The sequence below is a fragment of the Epinephelus fuscoguttatus genome, linkage group LG12 (assembly GCF_011397635.1).
Source record: "Epinephelus fuscoguttatus linkage group LG12, E.fuscoguttatus.final_Chr_v1".
Taxonomy (NCBI): domain Eukaryota; kingdom Metazoa; phylum Chordata; class Actinopteri; order Perciformes; family Serranidae; genus Epinephelus; species Epinephelus fuscoguttatus.
Window position 1 is genome coordinate 6,631,094 of NC_064763.1, and position 12,700 is coordinate 6,643,793.

At 41.2% G+C, this 12,700-nt stretch overlaps 1 protein-coding gene across 1 annotated transcript in view; it reads left to right on the forward strand.

The window, feature by feature from the left end:
- The window catches only part of opcml (opioid binding protein/cell adhesion molecule-like), a 305,981-nt gene extending 302,829 nt beyond the window's left edge, over positions 1 to 3,152 (forward strand). The window contains exon 7 of the mRNA XM_049591589.1: positions 212 to 3,152. Coding sequence (XP_049447546.1) covers positions 212 to 312 — 101 coding nt within the window. The 3' untranslated portion in view covers positions 313 to 3,152. The remainder of the gene's footprint in view (positions 1 to 211) is intronic.
- The last annotated feature ends 9,548 nt before the right edge of the window (positions 3,153 to 12,700 follow it).

The following is a 12,700-nucleotide window of genomic DNA, read 5'->3' on the forward strand; positions in this document are numbered from 1 at the left end:
TCATTTCAACTATTCACTAGTTTCCATGGCAATTGCAGCACCAATGCAAAGTTCTTACTTGGCTGAGAAAATAAGCCACGCCCTTATGAACATCTGAATTCTAGTTAATCACAGTTCATGCTGAAGCAGAGCTGTGGTTCCAGCGCTGATTTGAACTGTAAAACATGCCAATACTGATGATGCAGTAAAGTGTTGTGTTGTTCTCCTGCAGGTCCCGGTGCGATGCACGATGTGAATGGGGCCGCTGTGTTGCCCCGTTGCTCCGTATGCCTCCTGCTGACTGTAACCTTACTGTACTTGATGAAGTTCTGATGTGAAATGTGACAACCTCCAAGCTTCTCTCAGCATTGAGCAGCAAGAACAGACTATTAGTCCTTTAAGAAGAATGGAAATTTAAGAGTGCCAGTGGTTCACCCTTAGTTTTCTTTCTTTTTCTTTCTGGCTTTGCATCAGAGTCTGTTCTCTGTTGGCTCGCCAAGAGTGAGCGGTGTCAATCCGAGGAAGGGAAAAATTTGAATCATGCACTAATTTGATGATGGTAGAACTACCGAGTTTGTGTCTCCCCAAACCTTTTTGTATGTGAAAAGGGAAAAAGAAGAAAAATACATGTAACTTGTTGATAGTTGACTGTTTATTGCCCAATATTGAAGTGTACATTCAGATTATTATTATTGTGTCATGTCCTGTTCAATATCTGTACAATACCATTAAGCTTTTTTAAGTAAACGACAAAAAAGGAAAAAATGCAATGTGATTGTTGAATTTTACTGTATTTTTACAGTTGTATGCAAATCTGAGTAAAAGATCCTTCATGATAAACAGTTCAGAATAATAAATAGTACACCATGATTTCTCAGGCAAAGTCCTACTGCATAGTGCATCCAAATTTTTATTTCCTTCGTAGTGTGTGTAGAAAATGTACAAATGTGTACAGACAATTCCTGCACTGTATTTTTTTTATTTATTTTTTTTCAAAATGCATACAATTATCAGATGAAACACCTAATCACAGCGTCATAGCAGCTTCACGGCATATTCACACTAGGCACTGAAAATCTGAAATTTGATTGTTTATGTGAAGTGTCATTTAGGACAGACGTGTTGCTCAGTGTGCCACTTTGTTCTCTAAAGTGACAGGTTGAATGAAATGATCAGAGATGTAACTTGCTAAACAGGTAGTTATTAAAACATCAGGTTAGTGGGGGGTCTAATTAGCAACATGGCGCTGATCAGACATCTCACTCAGTGCAGCTGTTAAGTTGGGCAACTAAATTTAATTTGTAAAATAAAATTTTCTAACCCCCTGTTACGTTAGATTTGGCTTTTAAAATCTTGTTTTAAAGTTGCAACTAGTATAATTTACACAAACATATTTAATAAATAGCCTTTAAATTTCTCAGGCAGCCACAGTGGTTCTCAGGTTCCCTTGGTTGACCAGTGGGCTTTTATGCAATTGAGGCTTTTTATTTGGATTCACAGAGCGAAACGAGTCATCACAAATCATGTGTTTATATTTCTGTTCATCTACAATTGGAAAATAGTACTTACTAAATCTTGTTTTGTTTTTTTATTGTTCTTGAATATCTCTGAAAATGCACACAGACACTCATACCTTTTTTCCACCAAACTAGCTCTGGTTCTGAAACCAGCTCAGTTCAGGATTCTTGGAACCTTGGTGCTATTTAGTGAACTGGCCCATGTTCCCTCCAGTTTTTAGCGGAACTATTACAACCAAGGATGTGTCATCAATGGAGGGTGTTGCATAATGTATAATGGAAGTAAATGGGTTAGGGTTAGGATGGCGGATCATGCTGATTACCTGTGAGCTTTTGTTCTGTTATTACATATATTTGTTTTTCTCCAAAAAACAAGCACTGACAAAGTACTAATGATAAGAACACTATTACGTGCAAGACTCCATCCTCTCTTTCCAATTTGTAGAACATGCTCACTAATATCATTACAGTTTGAACTGCAAGTCACTAAAAACCTGCTCTTTTTTTTTGGTTCTAGCAGGAAACCAAATTGTCATGTTCCGAACCAGTCTGTACTTTGGTCCAAATGCTCTATACAGTTCAAATTAGTGGAACAAACTGGAATGGATCTGGTTCCATGTTGGTGGAGAATGGGTATAAGGCCCTGATCACACAGAAAGCATTTTAGCATCTGGAGGCGGCTTTTGTAATTGTTGAGAATAAAGGTATTGCTCGCTGTTTTTGCATTGCTAAGTGTTTCTGCGCCCTAGGTGCCTGGCGTTTTTGCCAGAGCGCTCTGAACTCCTCAAGCTGAAAAACCTTGAACTCAGAGCTAAAAAGTGCCCTAGGTCATCTCCACTTTTTTTGCCATTTTCCAATTGGATGATTTAAGAGGCGGGCCTTCTGGGGTGGTCACGACAACAAGTTTACAGTTGGTAAACAGTTGAGGAGAAACTGGTGGCAGCGGTTGCTGAATGCCCAGAGCTATACAACTTTACACATTGCTGTTCCCACCATCTCAATAGAAAACAGCAGGCTAGAAGCATTTAAATGTAATACTTGAAACAGCCATCATCGAGGAGAAGCTCCTGGACCAACAGGTGGTACTCCCTGTGATCCACCCTCTTCTTAGGGTGTCATGTACCCATACATTTTAGTCCATTTACTAAAGGCATTCAATTAAAACATAAATAAATACATGAAGGCAGTGTGGTGCGCCTCACGTTTTGCAACCTGTAAAATGCTTTCTGTGTGATTGGGGCCTAAGGGAAAAAGTGAGAACAAATAGAGCAACCTAAAGGACCATGCTAGTGTTTTTGAAAGTTTGATCTTTTTTCCTACAAACATACCAGAGTTTTAGGTTTTTAAATTTGTATTTTTGTTTTCATATGTGATTGATATCAAAAGTAAATGCAGTGACTGGGAATTTGCATTACTCATTAAACAACACATCTGCTTTTATTGTTGTTGAAGATGAGTTATCTGTGTGGTAATGCAAATCAAAAGTTTGCCTTACAGTACATCAGTGGTTCTCAACCTCTTTTGTGTCAAGGACCCCTAAATTGATACACATAGGTCGCGGACCCGGATTAGATAATGTTTTGCTTCAGGAACATCCATCTGAATTTTTTTTTTTTTTTTTTAAGATTTTTTTTGGAGCCTTTTGCCTTTAATGGACAGGACAACCAAGTGTGTGTGTGTGTGTGTGTGTGTGTGTGTGTGTGTGTGGGTGGGTGGGGGGGGGGGAATCATGTCTCTCAATGTTGCCTCTCGTCGGCGCTTGTCAGCTTTTGTTCGGCCAATTCAGCATGTTGAATCCGCCTCGATTAAATCTGTCTGATTCACAATTCAGCTCAGTGCACAACAGAAGAAATGGAAGTGAGGAACATAAAAAAAGTTTAAGTCAAGAGGGAGTGAGACCAAAACAAACTTGTTATGAGGTATGGTTGTTTGTTGTTGTTTGTTGATGTTTTTCTTTAGCCATTGCACTCTGTAGCAGAACCATTTCCTGATGGTTTGTGTTATTGTTTACTGGCGTATGGTAAATATGCTCTGTTCTTTCAACATTGGATCGTATTGTGCATGTGCTAACTGGCTAACTAGCATCAAGCATCTAACTAGCATCTTTTTGAATGACGAATACAGACCACCACCATCTTTTGGTGAGGAGAGTTATTTCCTCTCACGCAGGTGGAGAATATACTAACTGGCTGACCATCAGCTGTAGTCTTTGCGCTTGTGTACATGTGCAACTTTTTTGGCCAAGACACAGCGACATCAGATGATGCAGCAGGGGCCCTTCATCGCCACTAATTCTTTGAAGCTGGTTTGGTGTGTCTGGGCCTCTACTCACATTGGGCTCACTTCTAAAATGAATTAAAAATAGTGAAATTAAACTATTCCCCATTTTTTTCTGGACATTGCCTGGAACTCCCTCAAGGATCCCTGGTTGAGAACCACTGCTTTACATTACCACTCTACAATAACACAACTTTGACAACAATGAAAACATACATTGTGTACACTGGGATTAATTACATACCTGTATCTCAAGCAAAAGTCTGTAAATTGAGTTTAGCATAGTAATGGATTAAGATAAACAAAAACAGTGCTATGTTCCTTCAATTAGCTTCTTCACATATTTAGTAACATTACAATCAAGCTGTATACTCAAACATGCTCCATCAGTCAAAAGAGAGGACTGAAGTTTTATCATATTTGTCACCCTAGTATTTGATTATGAAGAGATGGAGAAGCTGGATAAACTTGATTTAAAACTCCTTCAACTTAAACACACCTGTGGAGGCCGGGGTGTTTTTCACATAGCTTCAGTCCACGTCCAGGGATGACTCAATCCGATGACTCAAGCTCTAATATTTCCTGAACGTCAAGATAGTAAAGTCAACTTGAATGATGATGAATGTTCCGCGTAGCTGCTATGAAGCTTTTTTTCAGGTGTTATGAATGTGTGCTTTTAACCTGGTTTGCCCCGAGATAAACAGCAGACGCTGTTTTCAAGACTGCAGAAGTGATTGTTGTGCTCTGTAGTCGGTGGATGCATTTTCAAGGGACATTTTTTTTAAGTCTGCCTCAGACAGAAATTTCCAGTGATGAGAATATAGTTAAAGCACAAGTGATTGATAATGTGATGTTCTGCTATTGTCCAGTTCACTCCTGTGCATACCTATGAGTAAGAAGTGTGTTGAAGACAAAACAACAGGGATGAGATCGATGTATGTGGGAATGCTTTTGTTGTACTCACATGTTAAGTTATGTGCTTGTAATGATGGTGAACCAGTCAGGTGCAGACTGTCACAGGATGTGATTTCACGTTTTTAAGGGTTTGCAAAAACAGACTGGTGAGATTCAGATACCGGCAAAACTAAAGCTAAGGGTCAATGTAACCCTTTCCATCCCAGATAGATTAACATGATAAGTATTGATGTCAATAAGCTTGAATCAGTTTGTTTAAAATCCCCATTAAAAGAGAACTGATACTGGAACTTACTTAAGGTGTATTTTTGCATATGGCACCATGAACATCGATTATGATTATTATTTAATGGTTGAAGGATTTTAGATTTATGCATTTCACATTATAATCCTGAATGCATAATGGGCATTTAAAGTTTGCAGTATTCACAATTCACTTGTCATTTACAATGTTTTTTCTTTCTTTCTTTTTTTCAAACAGTTGATTTTACAATGTAAGATCTCATTGACGGCTGCATTGTTGACCTGTTTGATATGTTTTCTGACCTAACTGGAGGTTCAGCATAGGATAGTCACTATTATATGGTATATAGTCATCGTATCATTTGATTGAGAAATTGCAAAAATGTTCATAAACTGGTTAAATGTGAATTCAAGTTGCCAATCATTTGTTTGACTATGTTGCCACACATTACTGTCATTCTTTAGCTCCTTACTTTTTAATTTAAAGCTGCGCTAGGAGACATTTTTATATCAACAATAGATCAAAGTACTACATAGTGAAAATGTATTGTCCTGTTCCATGAAAATTAGCGCATCATACAGTTTAAAAAAAAGGGGGGTGGGGTGGGGGGTAAAAAAAATGGGTAAATCCGCTTCAACTAGGCTATAGACTCCTATAGACTATAGGCTATAGACGATAGACTCCCATTGCCCAAACACCAGAGCTGTGTACAGTTTTGCAGAAGATGAGTATGCCTTTCTGTGTGTGTGTGTGTGTGTGTGTGTGTGTGTGTGCTAACCATTTTTCATTATTTCAAACAAGGCTGCTTGTAAGCTAACGTTAACTACTGGAATATTAGCAACAACCCACGAGCTATCTGTACATTTCAACTGAAGAGTTCTTGCTTTAGTCATATGAATGATTACACAATGTAATTTTGAAGCTAGCAGGCTTCAGCTGAAATGTACAGTTAGCTCGCAGGCTACTAGTAAACATTCCAGTAGCTAACATTTGCTTGCAAGTAGCCCCTGCAGCAGTTAGCTCGCTAGCTATAGCATATAGTGTACTTACTGGGTATTTTGGAGGCTGCAGTAATTTCTGTCAACTTATTTTATTCTCCATTCTATCTTTAGACATGTTCTTACAAATGTGAGGACACATCATCACTCCTGTTCACAACTCCTCTTTATCCTCCACAACTGCAAATGTTTCACAATAAAATGAAGGGATTTTCTCAAGCGGAGTTTTAAGGGGCTTTTAATTTGAAACAGATACAGGAAGTGTAGAGTTTGAAATGATAGCACAATGCATTAACTCTATCAGGCTGATATCGTGTAGTGTGAACCAGGTATAAGACTAATCAAAGACAGTGGATAAACCAAGGGGTCCATGTCACTGGTCCGACATCCCATTAGTCCGAAGGTCCGTGGTGCTGAATGGCTCCCGGCGGGTGTATTTCTACCTTGATGGTGCGCCGCGACCGGCTCTGGGTCAGCTGGGAAAGGCCTGTGGCGAAGCAGGTTCACGGCTTTTGTGTTTGTCACTTTGTTTTTCATTTTAAACCACACCATGATCTTTTCCTGACCCTAACCAAGTGGTTTTTGTGCCTAAACCTAACCAGACCTTAAAGGAGCAATAAGCGAAATTCATCATTTCTAGATTGAAGGAATTAAAAAATTGCTATGTGAAGAACTAGAGGTGTAATTTCATCTGGAGTATAGCATGACCTCACACGCCCTCTCTCTGTGTTGATCTCCAACCCCTTGTTTACAAGCCGGTCTGGCTGCGCGTTAATGTACGTTCATTGCATTTCCAAGGTGGAGAGCACTGCAAGAGCTAAAGGGGTTACAATCTGACTCAGAGCTAGCTCTTCTTCTCCTGGACAGGTACAACATAAAGTCAAATGTCTGTTTTAATTAGTGTTACAGTAACGTTAGGCACATGTCGCTATATTGATTCAATTAAATTTAATGTTACAATCGTAGCATGGGTTAATGTCCGGAGCTTGAGTTATTAGCGGCTCTGTCCCAGCAATGGGTCAGGTGTTTCGGTTGTGTTAGGTGAATAGCCCGGCAGCCCAGCTAAAATTTGCAATTAGCATTGTAAAATGTAGCCTGGCGGACAGCCTGGCGGCTGTGTTTAGCTATTCCCCTGCCTACTTCAATGATGATGGTACCTGTAATAAATGTAATATATTTGCTGAAATGGAGGCGAGGCTCAGTGACTAGAAGAGCTGGTAGAAGTGCTCCATAGCTGCGAGCTACTCCAGTAGCCATAGTAGCTCTAGTGCTAACTCTGGGAGCTAACGCTAACATTTCTCTCTTCTCCGTGAGCCTGGGCTCACGCTAACAGGAAAGCAGGGAAATAGCTTAACACAGCAGAGACCGAGAGTGGGTGAAAGACATTGCTAACTGCTAAACTAAGTTGGTTGGTTTTATTTCCTCACCCCTGTGACAAGTGAATCTGCCTGCAGTGAAAGGTTGGGCTAACCGGTGCTTCCTCCTCATGCTCCACTTCACTCAGCTGCTAACACAGCCAGTTAGCCTCCGCTAGCTTTGGGATCCAACCGGAGCGCCAAGCCCTGGTTTGTTATTCAGGTTAACGTGGGAAGAAGCAGCGGGTATATCGGGCAGCGGGTTGGGGGGGGTGTTGGAGAGCAGAGGTAGAGGGAGGAGTGGCTCATGACACACTTTGTTTTGCTCTACAGGCAGTGCACAACAGCGAACCAAGCAGTGAAATGATTTCGCTTACTGCTCCTTTAACCACAGGGCATCATGATGATTTCGGAACAACGGGACTGCGGAACAATGGGTTTAATATGGTCGGAACAATGGGATGTCAGACCAATGTGCAGTTCCCATACCAAGATGGTCCACCACGAGTCAGTTTCCTGTATCAGTGTCACGTGGGTTCGCGACCACCACGCCCCTTTAGGAGACTAACGGCAGGTCCCGAGTCCATTGACTTCAGTGGGAGACATGAACGTGATTACAGATTATGGACGATTCTTTCGCCCCATTGTCACAGAAGCAAATATTGGACCCATTTATCACAACCCTCATATCTTAAGAACATTCCGACACCACAATGGCAAATTTTAGATGGACAGGAGAAAATTTACTTTGTTCAAGATAGAGCTTAGATTGGGCCCAAAAAATCCAGCCCAACCCGGCCCGAGCCTGTGCACGTTATGTCCGGGACCGGCCCGGCCCGTCCAATTAACTATAATTATGGGCCCGAGCCCGATTTAAACCCGACATTTTTCAATAAGTTGGCTGTTATAATTAAGAGTATTAAACCACAATTCTTGTTATTTGAATGACAGAAATAGAGGATCTTAATGAATGGCGCAACACAGAAGCATGATTATGAAATAAAATAGGTGTTTATTTTAGGATCCAGGTGGTGAAGGGCTGTGCGTGCACAATGTTGCAACATTGTAACTAAGTTTGTTGTAACTTTAGGCTATGTGTCATACAAAGTGTGGTTTAATTTTATTTTTTATAATACTGTAGCATCCGCCAAGACGTGTGGAAAGGATGACGCAATTATTCGGCAATTAAACCACCGTTTATTACTGAACAGTACAGGTTACTGTTGGCCGTAACCACGCCAAGACAACCAACAAACAGCAACTTAGCTGTAACTCCATCTGTGCACTCCTGCTCTCTCCTCCAGCTCGCTCATACACACACCAGCACGTGCACTCACACAGCCCTCCTCATCCCCGTCACACTCGCACCCCGCACCTCATTCAATCCCAAACATGCCATTAACTCACAGAACACTGACATTATAACAGAACATTTACTGCAGGGTCGCTACAATACATAGCCTATAACATTATCAAATCATAGCTTTAAAAAAAAAAAAAAAACGTCATATCTGACCGGCCCGGCCTGGGCCCGTCAGAGGGAGGGGGGCTCCCGGCTTGACCCAGCTTGGGCCCGCGGGCCGGGTCAGGCTGGGCAGAGAATCTAAGCTCTAGTTCAAGACCTGTCTCTGTCTCAACAACACACTTTCGCAAGATCTGGCAACAGATATCTCCTCTCTGGTGCTGAAATCAGTGCAGTTTCATCAAAGATACTGGATTAAAAAAATATTTTTTCCAGTGGACATCTTAGTTACAACATGATTGAGCTAGCAAAGCAGTTTTGTGTTGCTATGTGTGGTATTTATTCAGTTTTGGGAAAGCACGATGTCTAGAAAGCATCAGTGGCTGCAGCTGACAGGGACAGCTAACAGCAGCATCAACGCTAACATCAGTACGTCATCTGTTAAAAGCCTCCCGTTGTCGAAACTACTCCAGTTAGCTCAATCATATTGTAACTAAGACATCCGCTGGAAGAAATATTTTTTTCACGGACAGTTTATTTATTTAGCTTACGGCCAGTAAGGGTACACACATGTTGACAGAAGCGAGGTTGGGGATACTCGTCTTTGATTGGCGGTTCTCCATCGTCTTTGACTGGGGTACATGGGACAACACCTACTTAGGAGACTGGAAGTGTATACCATTTCATACAATGGGAGTATATTGTAGGTGGGCCATCTTGCAGTAATCCAGTATCTTTGGACAAATGTAGCTAAATATGCAAATTTAAACAGTTCGATCAACTGAGCTGGAAAACTGGTGGGAACAAGTACTAGTCAATCACAGCGAAGTAGGGTGGGACCAAACAGAACATGCTCAGAAGCCATTCCATTTCAAGAGAAATCCATTCCATTTCAGGAGAATTCGAGTTTTGGCGTTTCCATCATAATTTTCCGATGCGATACTTCTAGATGCGCATCTAAACAGGCTGATGGAAATATGGCTAATGTCCGTCTACTTTTTTTCCTTTTTGAACCTAACAATCTTGCCAATAGTGACTCTGCAAGATCCCCAGTCAGTCCACAAAATCTTATTCTGTGTCTATAAATGCTCTTACTCACGACACACTGTCTTTAGATGTGAGGTTGTCAGACTTTAGGCTTTTAAAATTATTTTCAGAATATTCTAGTGTACGATAGACATTAATCAGTTAAATACATGAAAATGCTGATGAAGCATGTATTATTTTAGATACATCAATATGTACATCACTTTACTCAACACATACAATGATAACTTATGATAATGCATGGAATATTATACTATGAGTTCTTATTACATCTGTTTGTCAAAGTGTGTATAAGTGAGTAAGTATTCATATTGCACTATAAGCTCTATCAGTTAACCTCTAGTTCATAACTAGTCAGGAGCATCCATAAGACACTTATAATTCCTTGTAAGTGGCATCTATAATGTTTTATGACTGTTGATGTTGATGTGCATCAGGATGCATTATGTGTGTTTATGACTTTAGTCACAGAGCATTATAAATGCATTATAATTAACTATGAATGGACTTATAATGCATCATTGATGTGGTCTTCATAGCAGATGTTACCCACTGCTCCTTTAAGATGGGATTCAACATTGGTGATAAATGGGACAGTGAATCTGACAGTAGAGGCCTGCATCAGGTTGGGTATATGTGGGTACCCAGAAGGTGACCCTCAAAAAGGATGATTCGCGAGTAGTATTTTGTCTAATTTTAATTTTGGTTCGGTTCTGAGTAAAACAAAGAAGGTGTCGGTCATATCATGGGTGCTGGATAACATATATGTTAAAATGAAAATAATAATTTCACCTAGTGTTTTAACGTTTTAATTCTCTGACTGCTGACTTTACGTGTCGGCTGTGCCAGCTAGTTTAGAATATAACAGAATATAATGCAGTAAGGCTTCCAGGCATTTTGTGTTTCTTTCTTCTCCAGTAGATCATTTTTTCTCTTTTATCTTTACTGAGTCAACACACATGTAGGCAGGATTTACATTCTCCTTTGTGTCTTTTGTTTAGTGAAGCAACACCTTTAAATGTGCATGTGCCACCATTCATGTCAATGATACACTAATTCATTTATAAACACCTAGACTTTAACAGCTCATTTCAGGAAGATTTCTGCTTATGTTCAAAGCTGTCTGCACATTCAAAACATATTCCATATATCTGTGTTATCTGAGAAGTCAGGAATAAGGTCATATAACTTAGAAAAAGTCCTAATATCATAAGTATTTAATAATAGAGATTAATAATAATTTAATGAGAATAAAGTCATAGAATTTCAAGAAGAAATTTTTCTATCCCATAGTTGTGCATGATGATATTGATCTGCTGACACCGTAGTATCCCCTCCAGACTATGAGACAGTGACAGAACCCTGTTTTGCACTCTTTCTGGATGAGACAAAGTTGAAGTGACTGTGTGCTGCTCGTCATCTGAGGTGGAAAACTAAAAATAACTGAAAACACCCCCGATAAGGCCTGAATCTCACCTCTGTGTAGGTTATTATTCTGCAAACAAATTTTAATTTCACCACCTTTGATAAAGTGCAGCTCACAGCTGCTTCCCTAAGCTTTTCCGTGGGAAGCATGCTGTTGCAGGCAGACAGTCCCAAACAGAGCGAAGGTGTCTATAAGTAAGGGGGACACGGAGACAGTGACACAGAGCCACTGGTCAGAGTAAAGACACCACACTGCAGTCTAAACTTTTAACAAGTCAAAACAACTGTAGACTTCAGTAGTCTTCATCTAGCTGAAAGAGTCCTGAGACAACAGTGGTTATATTTAAAGGGGCAAAAAGCAAAATCGTTTCACCGCTAGGTTTGCTGTTGTGTACTGCCTGTAGACCAAAACAAAGTGTGTCATGAGCCACACCTCCCTCTACCTCTGCTCTCCACCCCCACCCCACTCGCCTCGTCTGTGCAGCCGAGCACCACAGCATCTCCATGGACTATTACATCCAGACGGTCCCAGTGTTTCTTCCGCAGGCTCCACTTCACTCAGCTGCCCGATATACCAGCTGCTTCTTCCCACATTAACCTGAATAACAAACCAGGGCTCAGTGCTCCGGTTGGATCCAAACGGAGAGCCGGGGCTAACGTTAGCTGGGAAGCTAGCGGAGGCTAACTGGCTGTGCTGGCAGCTGAGTGAAGTGGAGCCTGAGGAGGAAGCACCGGTTAGCCCCCGCTAGCTGGGAGGCTAGCGGGGGCTAACTGGCTGTGCTGGCAGTTGAGTGAAGTGGAGCCTGAGGAGGAAGCACCGGTTAGCCTCGGTTTCACTACAGGCAGATTCACTCGCCACAGGGGTGAGGAAATAAAACCAACTTAGTTTGGTTTAGTTTAGCAGTTAGCGATGTCCTTCACTCACTCTCGGTCTCTGCTGTGTTTAGCTCTTTTCTTGCTTTCCTGTTAGCGCTAGCACTAGTCGGCTGCCACACTAACGTCCCTACTCTTCTCCGAGAAGAATAGGGATGTTAGCGTTAGCTCCCAGAGTTAGCACTAGAGCTACTATGGCTACTGGAGTAACTTACAGCTATGGAGCGCTTCTACCAGCTCTTCTAGTCACTGAGCCTCGCCTCCATCTCAGCAAATATATTACATTTATTACAGGTACCATCATCATTGAAGTAGGCAGGGGAATAGCTAAACACAGCCCACCAGGCTGCCCATCGGGCTACATTTTACAATGCTAATTGCAAATGTTAGCTTGGCTGCCGGGCTACTCACCTAACACAACCGAAAACGCCTGACCCATTGCTGGGACAGAGCCGCTAATAACTCAAGCTCCGGACATTAACCCATGCTACGATTGTAACATTAAATTTAATTGAATCGACATAGCGACATGTGCCTAACGTTACTGTAACACTAATTAAAACAGACATTTGACTTTATGTTGTACCTGTCCAGGAGAAGAAGAGCTA